This window comes from Stenella coeruleoalba (genome assembly GCF_951394435.1).
Source record: "Stenella coeruleoalba genome assembly, chromosome: 6".
NCBI classification, from domain to species: domain Eukaryota; kingdom Metazoa; phylum Chordata; class Mammalia; order Artiodactyla; family Delphinidae; genus Stenella; species Stenella coeruleoalba.
The window spans coordinates 114,749,177-114,766,422 of record NC_137151.1 but is presented as its reverse complement, the minus strand read 5'-3'; the positions used below and the strand labels follow the sequence as shown (position 1 = coordinate 114,766,422).

General features: G+C 40.0%; 1 protein-coding gene across 7 annotated transcripts in view; it reads left to right on the top strand.

The window, feature by feature from the left end:
* The window catches only part of DOCK10 (dedicator of cytokinesis 10), a gene marked incomplete at its 5' end in the record, with an annotated part of 279,536 nt that overhangs the window by 69,196 nt on the left and 193,094 nt on the right, over positions 1-17,246 (top strand). For 3 of the 7 annotated variants that reach the window (XM_079924880.1, XM_079924878.1, XM_079924874.1), the window contains one exon: positions 1,363-1,524. The exons of 3 other annotated variants lie outside the window; for them this stretch is intronic. In XM_079924880.1, the coding sequence (XP_079781006.1) occupies positions 1,363-1,524 (162 nt within the window). Of the gene's footprint in view, positions 1-1,347; positions 1,525-17,246 lie in introns of those variants that run through there. One more of the 7 variants, XM_079924873.1, reaches the window with a different exon arrangement.

The following is a 17,246-nucleotide window of genomic DNA, read 5'->3' as shown; positions in this document are numbered from 1 at the left end:
TTAAAAGAAAAAAAAAATGTTTTACTTCTCTGGCAAACATACCAATTAAAACGAGGCTGTGTTGTGACAGATTACGGAGCAATTAATGCCTAATTGAGCCTTCTGCTAGATGCCTCTGCGAAAGCCACTTCACTGGGGTCACACCTTAGAGCAAAACAAACCTCCAAACTTCCTGCAACACCCTCTGCTCTGCGGAGCCCAGAAACCAAAGAAAACATTTTTGAATCTCCAAGAGTTACACCAAAAGGATTAGCTAAACGGAAAGATCTCGACATTGAAAAATCCTACCGGGGATTTCATAGTTTCTTCATTTGTAAGCAAAATCTATTTTCCACGAGATATTTTTGGTGCAAGCATCCCTTGCTGTCCTATTCTCTTAGAGTATACCATTAGATCTTGAGGCCATTCCAGGCAGGTCACGTGACTTCTAAGCATCTCTCCGGTTCCCTCCTAAGTCACTAGTCTCACAGGAGTCAGGGAGTCCTAGACTCTTAACTACCAAAGACCTCAAAGTCCTTCCTGAAGCCTTGAATTCTTACTGATAGGATGTGAAAATGCTGTACAGCTGCTTTTCCGAAGAGGTCAGCTTGGTGGAGCTCCCTGCCTGACCTCAGTAATAGAGATATTTTCAGCCCTGCGAGCCGCCTGTGTAAATATAAAAATGTATTAGGCTGCAGAACTGCATGTGTGGGAACAGAACAAGCATGCTATTGAGAGGAAATCACAGGGGGAACACTGGTGTCACTCACATGGGTTTGGTTAATGCGTGCATACTTTTGATAAATCATTTTGATTCAGCGGACTGCATGTTTCAGATGAGCCCATTTCATTTCTGGAACTTCTGAGCTCTGATAAGTAAAACCCCAGTCACTTAGTAAGGTGTCTAATAAAGTTTACTTCTGGAAGTTTTCACATTTGAAAACAATCATGTCACTCTTTGTATGACACTCATTTACCTTAAAAAAAATGTTAGTGTGAAGTCAATTTTTCAGTTGTTTAATGTGAAAAAGAGTGATTTGTTTAAGTGTCTGAGAGGGAAAGATATATTTATTCAGACCTCTGAAACCAGAATCGAAGAGAATCACTGTAATGAACAGGAAACATGCTCTTGAAATGAACTGAGCAATGCTGTCTGAGCGAAATGCTCTAATATCCCTGAGTGTGTTCAGTTTCGGTGGATCAAATCTTTCCCATCTCTGCATCCAAGCTATTTGGCAGTGATCAGATGATCAGAGCTCAAGGAAGTGATTGGAGAGTGAGCTCGCTGCAGCTGCAATGTAGGCTGTTTTCAGGGACAAGGAGCCACTGTTTTCAAACATAGCATCAACATAGAAGTTATTTTGTGGGCTCCAGGATGCAGCGATGGGCTGCGCTGCCAGCATTGTTCTGCTTCAGGCTTTTCGTTCTGTGGTCCAGAGGAGCTGTCCACACATTTGTAGACGACGCCAGGAGGAACCATCCCATGAAATTTTGCCTCTGGAAAGTGACGATGAAATGAGTAGACCCAGAACCCTCATCATAATGGTATGGTATCTGTGGCAGAGCAGCCTCCGTTGATGAAACTGTTATTATAGAAATGAGGTTGCCATTCGAGGTTTGGGTTTTCAGATAAAGAAATGTGTGACCTAGAGTTTACTACTGTGCTTTCCTGTTCGGGGAAAATCTTTCAAAATTGTTTCCTGTATTATTCAGAGAACTGGTTTTCTTTCTCTTAGATCTGTCATGAAAGTGTGCAGTTTATTGGTCTCTGAGAAACTGTCTTCTGCCTAACATTTTGTATGCTGTTATTAACTTTTGTGCAGAAACAGAAAATTTTGAAGTCTTGTTTAATTAAGCGGATTTTATTTTATAACTCAAATTTGAAAGTAGAGCCCCAGATAGATATTTTTATATCACATGTAACCCATCGAGTTGTGTAAATATTGGTACTTAGATCTCTAACTTCAAAGTATTTGAGGCCTTTATTTCCAATGCTGCTGTGGAAATGCCTTTCCAAAACGCTTAACTTACACATAAAATCAGAATGAAGTTTTTGAGAATTTTGTGGAATGCATGGTGTTTTAATTAGAAAGCTGTTTCTTGCCACTTGTCAAATTACATTTTTGTCTGTGCTTTAATTATAATAGTGTTACTCCTTCTTTGTGTGTCTGTTTGATCAGCAAGAATAAAGTACAGGTTAGTCTCTCCTTACTTTAGGTTCAGGGAGAGATTTGCCTAGTCACTGAAATTCAACGTTGGGATGGAAGTAGTGTGCTAAAGTTTCCAAAACTGGGGAGGCGTTGAAGTCTGCGTGGTTTCAGCACAATCGACTTTTTTCTCTTAGATTTCAATGTTCAGATATCAAGGATGCAGTAAATAATGAATGATAAATACCTGTTACACTAAAAGTTTTTAAATGAAAGTCATTTAGCCTGCCTTTGACGGACAGAATACTAAGCTATAACATTCTATGCCAATTTCTCCAACAAATCAATACCTGGTTTTCAAAAGGGCAAGACTGTTCTTCAACTGTTGGGCTATGATGATCTCTAAGAGGAAACACTTAGTGGGAATATTTTCATACTCATTTTCCCATAAGTTTTCACAAATTAAATTTAAAAGGATTTGACACATTTGTGCTCCAAGTTTAACTCTTAATAGCAGTAACACATTCTATAGCTATGTGTATTACTCATGCCAGCTCAGTCATTAAAGCAGTCAGTTTTCCTAATTTTACTAATTAGACTATAAAATTTTGCAGCTAGAAATTTGCCCCTAAAACTGTTTTTCAAAGTAATTGAGAAATAAAAAATAATACATTCACTTAATAACAATGCCCTGTTTTTTTCAAAGATCCTTTTAATTCATAGGATACCTTTACTGACATTAAATGAGGTGATGATGGATTTATTGATGAGGAAAACAGGTTCAGAAAGATCGAATACCTTGTTTATATCACACAGCTGCCCAACGCCAGAGCCTCAGGTCACACTTAGATCAATTATTCCAAAAGCCAATATACTTTTTCACTCTGTTCATGTCTCTAAGGAAATAATGATAAAACTGAGAAGCGTGAATTTTTATGAGAAGTCTGATGGAAATGTTGGACCACTCAGAGTAAAATACGCTCATAGAAAGTTATTGTGCAACTTGAACGTTTCCTCTGTGCCGCTTGAAACTTCACACACTCCACAACTATTTGTTGCCGATGCACTATTGGCCAACCACTGTTCTAGGTACTTGGAATCCACCAATGAACAAACCCATCCGAGATCCCCGTCCTAAGTGGCAAAATTTTACTGTGCTTGTATATTTTGAAGATCTCATTATGGAATTACTATATTAGGGTTGTGACGCTTAGTGTCCTAGTTTAAGTCAATGAAACGATTTCCTATTTTCCAAGATGGTGGTTTGAAACCTTGAATGTGTTTCAAAATCACCTAGGAGTTCTTTATGTTTTTAAATTTTTATTGGAGTATAGTTGATTTACAATGTTGTATTAGTTTCAGGTGTACAGCGAAGTGAATCTGTTATACATATACCTATTTGCACTCTTTTTAAGATTATTTTCCCATATAGGACATTACAGAGTATTGAGTAGAGTTCCCTGTGCTCTACAGTAGGTCCTTATTAGTTATCTATTTTATATATAGTAGTGTCAGTCCCAATCTTCCAGTTTATCCCTCCCCCCCCTTACCCACTGGTAACCATAAGTTTGTTTTCTACAGATTCTCTAACTCTATTTCTGTTTTGTAGAGAAGTTCATTTGTACCCTTTTTTTCGATTCCACATATAAGCAATATCACATGACATTTGTCTTTGTCTGACTTACTTCGCTCCGTATGACAATCTCTAGGTCCATCCAGGAGTTCTTATTTATACTAATCCTTGGGCTCCTGGCCCCAATGACTCTACATGAGAATGTCTGGAGTGGAGCTGAGGAATCTGCACTGTTAGCAAACACCCCCTGAGTGTTTCTGAGAATCTCAGATTCTGAGATTCCGATGGAGAGCGTGGTGGATGACGCTCTGAGAAACGGCGCTCTGGAAACTGATCATCTAAACCCCCTACCTTGCATCCTCCTTTAACCTGGTATGCTAATCGCCTTCTCACTCTGGCTACAAGCTTCTGAGCAAACTGATTTTCTATTCTCTTACTTTCCCATCAACCACTAGTCACCAAATTTTGTATATTGATCGTGTGTGGGTGTGTGTGTAAGAACACAGGCTCTAGAGCCAGAGACTCTAGGTTGCAATCCTGAATTCATCCCTTATCGGCCGTGTGACCTTCTGCATACTTTTTAACTACTCTGTGCTCTTTTCCTCTGTAAGGTGGAGATAATAGTTCCCTCAACCCAGAGCTGTTGTGAGGGTTTAATGAGGTAAGGATGTTCAGTGCTTGGAATCATGTCTAGATATGTTATTAAGATTATCAATAAGAAGGATCGAGGTCATCCTAACTGAAAAAGTGACATTTGAGGGAAAGACCTGACGGAGGTGAAGAGTGAGTCGGAAATGGCTCAGGCAGAAGGACCAGCCAGGGTGAAAGTCCCTGATACGGGAAGAAGCTTGGGGTGTTTGAGGACCAGTGAGGAGGCCAATGTGGCTGAGTGAGCCAAGGAGAAGGCAGTAGAAGGACGTCGTGGAGGGAACAGGGGACAGGTCATGTGAGGCTTGGCGGGCCATCATGAAGACGTGGGCTTTTTCTGAGAGTGAGAAGGGACGCCGTTGGAGGGAGCAGGCACAGAAGTTAGGAGCGTGGGCTGTGGAGCCAGAATGTCAAGGTTTGAGTCCTGTGTCTGCCCTTCACTAGCTGTGTGGTCTTGACTTGTCCTAAGTGCGCCTGCATTTCTTCACTGATGAAACGCAGAGAGTCACAGGACCTACCGTGTAGGGCTATTGTGAGAATTCAGTTACTACTTGTAAAGAGCTTAGAACAGTGCCTAGTGGGTAGTAAGTGCCGTGTTAACTATAGGTTTGTTAATTTGGATGGCCTTGAGCAGGGCAGTAACAGGATCTATGGCTGCCAGGGGTCCAGGGTGGAAACAGGGAGACCATTAGTCAGGAAGCTATTGCAATGATCCCAGCTAAAGACGTGGATGGTAGTTGCTGAGGTTGTAAGAAGTGGGTCGATTCGGATACATTTTAAAAGTAGGACCAGTAGAGGTTGCTTACAAATTGAACACAAAGAGTGAGAGAAAGGGAGGAATGAGGGATGAATGTATGGTATTTTGGTTTTGTTTTGTTTGTTTGTTTGTTTTTTGGCCTGCACAACCAGAGGACTGAGTTGCCATTCAGAAGGGGAAGGCTGCAGGGGAAGATTTGGCAAGCTAATCTAAGTTCACTGTAAGACATGTTAAGTTTGAAATGCCTGTGAGGTCTATACATGGAGGTTGCAAATAGGAAATTGGATATATAGCTCAGAGTCCCTAAGAAGAGTCTACAGAGAAGATATAACGCTTGGCACTGTATAAATACCAATTAATGATTGATGAATGAATACATGATCTCTCCTCTAATTTCCTGTAATACTTATAGTGTGTCAATCCATTTGTAGTTAATCATATCTTTAGCTATTTCATTGAACTTGTTTATTTACCTTATTATTCATATTTTTTTTTTATCCCACTGGTAGGTGGAAAACCCCATGTAGGCAGGAACTAAGTTGGCTTTATACCCCAGTGGTGCCCAGCACCATTGCTTTTATAGACTAAAAGTTCAGTATCATCAATGATTTGAAATCTTTAAGCAACTGACACCAACTTGAAAAGTTCAACTGTTAAAGCTGCCTTCCTAACTCTTCATTGAAATGTCCAGGAATAAGTTAAGAATGAAGACAGCTACTACAATAAATACAAGGGTTTGAATGTTCTGCAAAAGGCTTTTGTACTCAAGTCATCATTATATCAAAGAATCTCATTGCTGAGTCCAGGTCCTGAGTCTTCATATAGAGATCAGCTTTGGGCTGGCACTGATTATAGTTTAGCTGCATAGTCCAAAGTGGAGACACTTGGTACACATCAAAATAAATCATTGTAGGCCCTTTGCCTTTGCAAGGGACACATGAAATCCCACCATCTGAGACTATTTCAATGTCTATTAAAATGCAGCCAAATTTAACTGGGAGAAAATGAGGAAATTCCTTCAAAGCTCTAGTTTGTCTCTTCAAAAATTTTTGCTCTGATGGGAGAATTAACAGAAACCTTTTCATGAATTAGTTTTTCTTACGTCCTTTATAGCATATTTTGTTGAAGGCCTCAGACACTAATTTAATTTATGGAGATCTGCTGTTTTCTGAGGAATGTGTATAATTTCTGATGTAATTTACTAATCACCAACCCTGGAAGCTGGCTTCTATTTTAAGGCCTATTTCCGCTTCCCCTCCCTACCCCCCCACCCCAAGAGCATTTATCCATTTATATGATGCAGGGTAGAGATAAAATAGAAGGAAGACAAGAAGCAAGTGCTAGGCAGGCTGCTGGTCTCTCTCACTGTATGCCCAACTCCCAAGCACAATTTTAGGATCTTAAAAGTGAAATGTTTTTAAAATCCATGAGCATTTGGGGGTGTCTCTGAAACAGTAGAAACCGTGATATTTACATTTGTGAATGCCAGGGGTCTAGTGCAGATAGCATGCGAAACGTGGCTTTGTCTTTTAATTTTGGTTGAAGACAGAGGAAAATAAAAATAGCCTAACTTGCGGTGAGTCGGGGAGGTGAACTCTCTTCTGTGAGTCAAGGATGTGCACTTATAGGATAAACATTTCAAAGCCAGGGAACTTCAGGTACGCCTGAAGATCTGCATTACAAGTCATCCTTTGGTGGTTGCCAGGTGCAGGGCTCTGATGAACTATGGTATGTGGGTCCAGTTCCGCCCACAGTCTGTTTTTGTATGCCCTGTGAACTCAGAATGGTTTCCACAACTTTTAAGTTTTGTAAAACAAAACAAAAAAGGAAGAAGAAGACCACTATGCAACAGAGACCATATATGGCCCCAAAACCTAAAATATTTACCATCTGGCCTTTTACAGGAAAAGTTTGCCAACCCCACTCTGGTGAATGATGTGGGCTCAACCAAAATGGAAACTTCTCTTTTTTTTTTTTTAACTTATTTGATTTCTGCAGTGTACTTGGTCTCTGCCTAACTAGGTGTAAAGGAACTTGGGTTTTTCCTGGGCACCTTTTGTTCACCTGAGGGTCTGAGAATGGTCGTGATTCAATGATGAATCTTAGATTTGGAGTCAGAAGGCCCAGTGTCTGAGTCTCAAGCCATCACTTAAAAGCCCATATCACCCAGACATGCTAATTCATTTGTCTGGGTTTGTGAAATGGGGACTACTCTCTATTCTGTCTGTTAGAAGCATCAGAATGTTTATTTTTATGGAATCACTTTGTAAATTAGTGAGCATTATACAAGGACAAAATCTTGCAGGTAGGGAGCTAACTTTACAGTACCAGAGATGCACTGTAGGTCACTGTCCCAGTGAGAGTTCATTATCCATTGGTGACTCATCAGTGATGTGGGGAGGTAGTTTCCACTAGAGTTTTACTGTATTTGCTCCATGTCTACCCCAAAAGGGTGGTATAGTGAGTGTGGCCAGAAGAGAGGGCCCATGAGTGAACTGTCAAGCTTCTACTTGATTAGCTTTTTTTTTTTTTTGGTACGTGGGCATCTCATTGTTGTGGCCTCTCCCATTGCGGAGCACAGGCTCCGGATGCGCAGGCTCAGTGGCCATGGCTCACAGGCCTAGCGCTCCGCGGCATGTGGGATCTTCCCGGACCGGGGCACGTACCCATGTCCCCTGCATCGGCAGGCGGACTCTCAACCACTGCGCCACCAGGGAAGCACTTGATTAGCTTTTTGATCTTCAGTAAATCTCCACATCTGTGTCCCCTCATGTAGAATAGGCATAATAGTCCTTCCTTCCTGGTCAAGTTCTTTGAGAACCTAAGATAAGGAAGGAAGCTAAATGAAGGACATCAATTATTTATGAAACTAATGGTGCCATCTCTTTGGAACACACATTTGTTTACTTATGTCCTATGAATAAAATCAGGACCAGAGAGAAATATACTATGGGAGCTACTTCAAAGGAAATAAAATAATCTCTCTTCTTACTCTACAATAAATATTCCAATTTAATAAAACTTTATCATCACCAAAGGGATTTTAACATGCTTTGCCCAGTTTCTGCTTTATGCATGTGGAGGAAACAACTTCCAAACATTCTCAATCCTGAGTAAATGTTCTTATTTCATTTTAGTGAGTTTGAATTTTGGATATACTAATGTAAGATTCCCCAGAGAAAGGAAGCTTGTGAAATGGAGACTGATTTGAAATGGTTTGCCGTAGATAGATGGGTGTAACGTGGAACTTAAAAGCACAGGGAGTGTTTGGCAGTTATTTTTCCTTGGGCACTGAATTTGCACTGAATCTCAAAGCCACAGAAAATGGATAAATGAATTGAACGGCTTCTCCATGGGTATAAGAATTAATTGAATGTGACTGAGGCTTCGTAGTTAGCAACACAAATCTTTGAGGCAAAGCCATACTAGATTCAAATTACATCTGGTATCATCTTGTCCAAATAATCTGGCAACTTTCTAGTTCTCCAAATAACACATATTTAGAAATGATAAGGAACAAAGACAAAATATTCAAAATCTAAAATGTTTAAAATATAAAACCACCACAGTGATAAAGAAAAGCAGAAAATCAGGTATATGGGAGTAGAAACTTATACCAAAAACAATTAGCAAATTCAACTATAGATAGATATAAATAGATATTTATATTATTGGTAAAAATATATATTATAAGAACATGTAGAAGATTATGCTTTTAGTAGGTATAACTGTTTGAGGGGAGACCATAATGTGAAGATTAAGAAACAGTTTATTACAAGTAGAAACACACAGTTATATGGCTAGAAAAAGTCAAGACTCAACAAATAAGTGGTAACAAAAAGTCCCTTAACTTTTTTAAATAATCAAATATAGAAAAACCCTGGTTATGCTTGTTTTGTTTTTGTTTGTGTCTTTGCCTTCTAGAAGAGTAGATTTAAAACTTATCCTCAAGTTCCAGGTTTCAATACAGTGAAATCTTGTGCAAACTGAGTAATACAGTTGAGGATAAAAAGGCATCTTTTGGCAAACCAAATACAAATAGAGTATTTTTGTCATGCTTCAACAAATTTCTTCTGGATAGTTCTTTTGTTCTCTCATATTTTCTTCTCATGGAGCTGATTTACTCAGGAGCTAAAGTCTAGGAGTTTTGAAATTCATTTCCCATAATCTGCTTTGTTCTGCTGGAACACATTTTATTCTCTAAGACCATGTCCAACAAATTGAACATGTGTCAAACGAATTTGGATTGTTAATTAGCTAAACATCAGAAATTCAGTAGACAACAGAGGGACAACTACCCCTTACCTTTGACAGGCACAGATGGCAAAGGCCAGCCACTGACCTGCTTTCATGGAGCTTACAGTTTGATGGCAGAGACAGAAAGGACTCAAACAAATGTAAAATTGTAACCGTGATAAGTGTTTCAAATGAGAGTTACATTCTACCTTAAGACTATACCCTTTGAGCATCCAACCTCATACACACAAGCAAGGAAGGCTCCCTCTAAGGAAGTGACAAGGGAGCTGAAACCTGGAGAGTGAGTAGAGGGAGGAGTGCCATGTGCCAGTCCGAAGTTTTATTTTGTTGCCATGGGTTAAGAACCCTTGGTTCATGGACCTATTCCATCTTCAAAGTCAGCAGTATAGTGTTGTCAAACATCTCTCTGACTCTGACCCCTGACTCTCCTACCTCCCTGTTTCACTTACAGGGGACCCTTGTGGATGACACTGGTCCCACGTGGAAAATCCAGGATACTCTCCCCTTTTCTAGGTTCGCTGATTGGCCACCTTAGTTCCATCGGCAGCTTACTTCCCCCTTGCCATGTAAATAACATATTCACAGGTTCTGGGGCTTAGGATATGGACAACTTTGGAGGGCTGTTATCTGTCTACTGAGATATTTCATGGAGTTATTTTAAAGTTCAATTAGTGAATACAAATAAAGGATCTATTATGTACCTGGAACTTAGAAAGACCTCAGTAAGTTTTAGCTATTATGATTGCTTCAGAAACTAAGAGAGGTTCACAAATTTAATATACTTTAAAGAATTATTTTAGGAAAAAGAATTGAACTGCTAAAAGGAAACTTAATTTGTGCTTCATAGAATGTGGAGAAATGGAAATTCAAGATTAGCGTATTTACACGAGCACTGTAATACTTACTGAATAGATTCTTCAAAGAACACCTACGTTTATTAGAGATTCTCTTCTATGTTGTCCATCAGTTGCCACTTTTCTAAAATTTAACTTTTAGTTTCTTTTTGTTTTCCCTTGATCATTTATAAAAGAATACTTCATCTTTCCAGGTGTCCAAATTATGCCAAAGTTAGAAATAAGGAACAAAGAAAAAACATACAAAATCTTAAAAAGAAATGTTTAGAATTTAAAACTTCCACAATAATAAAATAGAAAATCAGGTGAGAGAGAGAAGAAAAAGGATAATACATTTTAAGTTCAGTAAGGACAGTTGAAGTTATTAACTTAGTGATGAAGAATAGACTGCATCTTATCATTTTAAAGCTATTTCAGTGTTTCCTGATGTGAGCAGATTTTTTTTTATTACAGGTCTATAACCATTAAGAAACCTAAGAATGCAAAACTATGGAATCTAGGTTCTTCAACAAATTGGTACTCAGTAAAATGTTTGATGAATGAATGAATGAATGTAAGCCATATCTTACAGGTCATGAAAGTTATAAAAGTAGGAATCTGTGAGGTGAAAACAAAATATGGGTTCATTTGGTAAATTATCAGCATCCCTGCCATCCATTGGTCCCTGTGCTGTCAGTGGCCTTCTTGGCTCTCGTGCACTTTATGAGAACAGACTGAATATCCCACAGAATATCTCCAAATTCTGTTTCGTGGGTCAGAGGAAGTAAGGATGGAAATCGCGTCCACAGAAGAACAGCTCTCGATTGAGCATGTCCAGCTATTTGTCAAGCACTTTGCTAAGAACTTTGCAATTATCTTTTCTTATTGCCACAACAACTACTGGAGGAAATTATTTTTATTCCCATATCATTAAGGAAGAAATTAAAGCATATAGAGCAGCTCTGCCCAACTGAAATACAGCAAGCCACATAATTTTAAATTTTCTAGGAGCCATATTTTAAGAAGTAAAAAAAAAAAAGATGAAATTAATAATATATTTTATTTAACCCAGTATATCCAAACTCTTATTTTTTTGCGGTATGCTGGCCTCTCACTGCTATGGCCTCTCCCACTGTGGAGCACAGGCTCAGGACGCGCAGGCTCAGCGGCCATGGCTCACGGACCCAGCCGCTCCGCAGCATGTGGGATCTTCCCGGACCGGGGCACGAACCCGCGTTCCCTGCATCGACAGGCGGACTGTCAACCACTGCGCCACCAGGGAAGCTCCAAACTCTTATCATTTTGGCATATAATCAATATACAATTTTTAATGAGGTAGTTTACCTTCTTGTTTTTATCCCAAGTTTTCAAAATCCAGTATGTATTTATACTTATCACACATTCCAATTGGAATATTAAATATTTATCACAAATACTTGTGCAGTATTTAGATTTCATAAAATTTACATTTGAAAGTGTAAATTCACATAGCCAAGTTGTTTCAAAACTAGTTAAAGTTTTCCACTAACTGGCTACAGTACCAGTTTTTAAAGTTAAACCAAAATTAATTAAGATGAACTCAAATTAAAAATTCAGTTCCTCATTCACACTAGCCACATTTCAATAGCCACATATGGCTAGTGGCTGCTGCAGTGGACAGTGCGGGTATACCTAGTGGTTACCGAACTTGGCCAGGGTCACGCATCTGGTAGGGACCTGGCATTTGAACCCGGAGCGGTTGCTTGTAGCCACGGTGCCACACTGCCTCTCCCTTGCCACACCAGGGAGTGGTGAGAAGCATGAGGCTCGGCCCGCCTTCACCAGCGCGTTCTCTATTGCTTTCCCATGGGCATTTGTTTCTCTGAATTAAATAAAACTAAATAACAAAAAATAGGGCATTTAATTTCTTTAAAGTGTATAGGGAGGGCTTCCCTGGTGGCGCAGTGGTTGAGAATCTGCCTGCCAATGCAGGGACCACGGGTTCAAGCCCTGGTCTGGGAAGATCCCACATGCCGCCGAGCAACTAGGTCCGTGAGCCACAACTACTGAGCCTGTGCGCCTGGAGCCTGTGCTCCGCCGCAAGAGATGCCGCGATAGTGAGAGACCCGCACACTGCAATGAAGAGTGGTCCCCACTTGCCACAACTAGAGAAAACCCTCGCACAGAAATGAAGACCCAACAGCCAAAAATAAATTAAAAAAAAAAAAGTATATAGGGAGGGGGCAGGGGAGACCAGAGTATCTATTAATAGGAAGATTTGGGGTGAAGTAAAAATTTGTCATTTTTCACCTGTCTCTAGAAAATTTTTCTAAGGTGCACAAATATTGTTATCAGATTGGCAAATGAGCCAAAATAAATTTAAAAATTAATTAATTAGTTAATTAATTAAAAATGAAAAAGCTACCCAGCTTAGAGATGAAGTCAGGGGCAACCCCAGTGTGGCCCTTATCAAACCCGTAACTGCCACCTTCCCTGTGACCCAGAAACACCACTTCCCCCTTCCACGACACCCTCCTCCCTCACTCCACCCTCCTCCCTTCTCTGGCTCTTATGCAGCCACACCCACCCCACTGATTCACCCCCTTTCTCTCCACTCCTGCCACCTGAGTGGGCCCACTTTCCCCACTGCTCCCTCCTGCCTTCTGTCTCTGTTAACTCAGGGACTCAGGTCTCTGCCATGGCATTCTTCTGCTGTGTCCAGCGTGGCAAGCTGCTTGGTACTTTTCTTAAAAATTCAGAGTTTTCCATGTAGATTATATAAAATAATAACATGTTATGAATTGGGGATCATAGAATTCAGCTGCCTCATTTGAAAAGTGAAACCCAGAGCCAGAAAGACAAATTGGCATATCTGTAGCTCTCATAAGAGTTGGTGGCAGAACAATGACCTTTGCCCAGGTCTCAAAATGATGAGACCCTCACTCTTTTAAACTACATACTCTTCCTTTCTCAATCCAGAGATAATGGGCCAGAGTAGGTGCACAGTTTTAGTTCAACCACATAAATGCTAACTGCAAAATAGTAATAACATCAGTAGCATAGTAAATTATATCCAGTCTCTGATTATTTAAAAGAATAAATTGATATAGGGATGGAAAATAATTTTGTCATTCAATAGATAAGGGACTCTTACACCAAACTATTCTCTTGACTTTTCTTGAAGGATTAAACACAAAGAAAATGAGTTCCGGTTACTGTGTAGAATAAACCAGTAAGATGAGCAGATGCTGCAGAGATACAGCATCTTTTCGTCTTACGGTGTTCGGTCTCAGGGATCCCACAGCAGGGAGAGCAAAGAAAAAATAAAAGGCAAATCACTTTCTTGTAATCTCTTCAGATTGAATAGTTTACAGAGTTCCACTTGGAGAAGTGTGTCTCTCCTACCTTGCCGAACTCTGAATCCCAAAATGCTGTGCTGTACCAGAAAGAATTATATAATGACAAAACATGGGAATTGATGTCAGACTTGTGCCCTTTGAAAAGTATCAGACTATGGGAGAATTCTTTGCATTCTTTAAATCTCAGTATCCCGATTTGTGGCGCAGTAATGATTCTTCATAGTGCTGTTGACTATCTGAATGAAAATTGAGGAAAAGCACTTAGCACAGTGCTTCTGTTCCCTGTTCCTGAAGAGAATGTGCCTCTTTTTCATCTGTGAAATGAGGAAAATATCTCCTGCCCACCTGCGTCATAATTGAAGTAATGACTTCTGTAAGTTAAACATACAATACACTGTTTACGATTTTGTGTTAATTCCAAAGGAGACATTTTGGTATGCCTGACTGTTCATTTTTCCACCAGATAAGGCAACTAGAATGTTAAGAGACTTAGCAAGTAAACAAGAGTTATTCAAAAAGGGGACTCAGTGAAAAAGCCAGTGAACCAAATGACATTCCCCAAATGAAAGCCATCGGAAGAAATAAGTGGACCAACAGCTAGAGATCAGGATCAAGGACAAAGAGATGTAGGCAGGGAAGAGGCTCACTGAGCACGGAGCGAAATGAAGTGTGAAATGCCTTTTCCTCTCTCAAATCAAAGTGGCCCTGAGGATGTTAAAGGGTCCTTTTGTAAGGTTTGCTTAAAACCAGTCTGCTCGGGCTTCCCTGGTGGCGCAGTGGTTGAGAATCCGCCTGCCGATGCAGGGGACACGGGTTCGTGCCCCGGTCCGGGAAGATCCCACATGCCGCGGAGCGGCTGGGCCCGTGAGCCATGGCCGCTGAGCCTGCGCGTCTGGAGCCTGTGCTCCGCAATGGGAGAGGCCGCAGCAGTGAGAGGCCCGCATACTGCAAAAAAACACAAACTAAAAAAACCAGTTTGCTTTTGTACCACTCTAAAATAATGGAACATTTCAGTGTCATTCCTCCATCCTAGTTTTGTTCTCTTAAAGATATCTGTTCTTTCATAAAGCTGCCATATTTCATCCCATTTTTGCCCATGCTATTGAAAAAGAACACTGATGGGTTTTCAGTTAAAGATTGTGTGTATCCATGCCGTTCCTTTAGCTCTGAAGGTTGAGTGGAGCATGGCAGATCTGTAACTGATGGAACTGGCATAGAATCACATCTTCAGGGTCTGATGTGATAGCCATTAGAGGCTTTCGTTTTGACTGACAGGCAAATGAACCAATGAACATTTCTAGAAATGTGGTCTCCATGAACAGCCATGTAGTCTTCATTTGCAAAGATATGGGGAATAAAGAGTTTGATGGCAAATACATCTTTTTTTGCACAGCTAAAACAAAAAGAAATTATGAACCATCCCTGCGTTTACCACAAAGCAGTAAGCACCATGGGAATCACTTAAGTTTCCCTTCGGAAGCTTTTTAGATCTGTTATCAGAGAAAGTGTATTTCACTCCAGATGTGGTTAAGGTCATTAAGGATCTTCAAGACTTTAGATTACTTACGTAAAGCTGGAGATTGAAAAGAGAAACAGAAAACAGATGTGGGGTTCTAGTATCACTAAGTAAATTTTAAAGCATTGGAAGAAGCCTGTTGCCTCAGTTTGGGAGGACTGCTACTTCGACAAACAGATGCACGTTGTGAAAACTCCCTTGGCAAAAGCAGAGAGCCCAGTCTCAAGCTGAGACCACAGAGGAGTAAAGAAATCGTGGCTGAACAGCTTTGCCTGACGTTTTGCAGCGGACACTGTGCTTCTCTGAAGGTGTTACTGCCTGGACTTGGCAAACCCTACTTTCATTTTACCCTCCCAGCCTTCTGCCCCTATTTGGTTGAAGTTTGCACGGGTAGACCTGTGTGCTTGTGTGTGTCTGTGGCTCTGTTTGTTTTGCGGTCAAAGAGACTTTCTAACCTTGTGTTGTCTTTAAGCATTCAGCCTCATTATATCCATAGATGCACAGTTAATTTACGGGTCTGCATCCATGTAGCTATACAGACTGATACGGATTCAACTGTGGTAGTACATCCACTAGCCTGATACACAGAGTTTTAAATGGAGCCTGGTGTGTGTGGAAAATGTAATCTACTACCTTATTTAGCCACTTAGGACTGAATCAGTTATTTCAGAACCTCGTGAGGATAAAGCCAATGAGGACAAAATTTTTGAGATACAATTCATAAATCTTAGCCGATATTCTCATTTTATCTCTTACCTTTTAGCAATAAATGTCAATTTATCACTGTTTTACAAAGAATGCTAAATATGCAATGTCGAATAGATTCAAAGAAGTAATGTGCTGAGGGCCACATAGGCAGTGGAAAATTGAGACCAGGGGCCGATCGGCTGTAGGATGATGTAGTTGAGACCTGACTCACACCATCTACGGCGCAGAGAAGGGCTTACTGAGCCCCAGAACCTGCCCCACCCTAGATTATTTTGTGCTTAGACTCATATTCCTTGTGGTTTAACGAATCCAAAGTTTAAACTATTCTTCGTTCTTAGAGGATATTTTCTGACTCTCCTCTTTAAACACCACATGGGAATTATTTCAGTCAGTAAAACTAGACGTATCATTTTCCGTTAGCTTTGTCCTTGCCATTTCTGTTGCTCGCAGGCTCGATTTCCCACTCAATGCTCCCTTTATGTGCCAGATCACGGTCGTAATTTAACATTGTTTTACTTTCCTGGTGGTAATCTGTCTCCACACGCCAAGGTACAGATTTAGATGAATCCATTCAAATTCAGCTAGTGAATTCCTCTTTAGATGTTTCCCCAAAATAGGTAATGATCGTGATGAGAAAACTACAGTTGCAAAAGAGTAAAAACCAAGACAGAATAACGCCTATCAGTGTTTCTCTTTTATATTTTTTTAAATTGTAAAAGAAGTATATACCACGTGAACAATGTAAATAACGAATGGCGGTATAAAATGAAACAGTGAAAATACTTGAGAGATTTTATTCAAACTTCTTACACACATTCCCACATTCCTCTCACATCCCTACAAATAATCATTATTAACACCTACATATATGTAGTTTTCTTTTTTTACAAAATTAATATGACTTTTAGTAGATGGCTCACCAAGAGATCTATTTAATCACAAAGGTAAACATGATCATAACCCAGGATGTGGGGACACAGAGCCAGTTTTTGGTTTAATTTCTTACTGTAATTTGGTAAGGGGGCCTATGATAGTCACTGATATAACCTACTTTCTGTCATAGTCACCAAATAAAATGATAACTTTAGATACTTGATTATAAAATAATACTTTAGGGATATATATCCTACCCATTGCCAAGGCACTGGGCAAACCCTGAAATTTTTACTTATTATGTAGATCATGAAAGCCATTCTTCATACTGGATAAGACGAAAAGATAGATGAAACTTTATCTGTTCGATCCTGGCGTATTCTGTGCCCAATGAATGGGGTTGTTTCATGAGCTCTTACTTTTTTTAGCACCTACACTATTTTAGACCTAAGGGGTTCCCAAAGGTGTGTGTAATTCCCTCCTCTGTAATTTCAGTGGTTAAATGTGAGTCTCTATTGTTTTACCTGAATATCGGCTTAAGATGAAATATTTAACTCTATAACCATGAGTTAGCTGGCACTGAAGAGTTTAGTCCATGTTTGTTCACAGCCTCAATA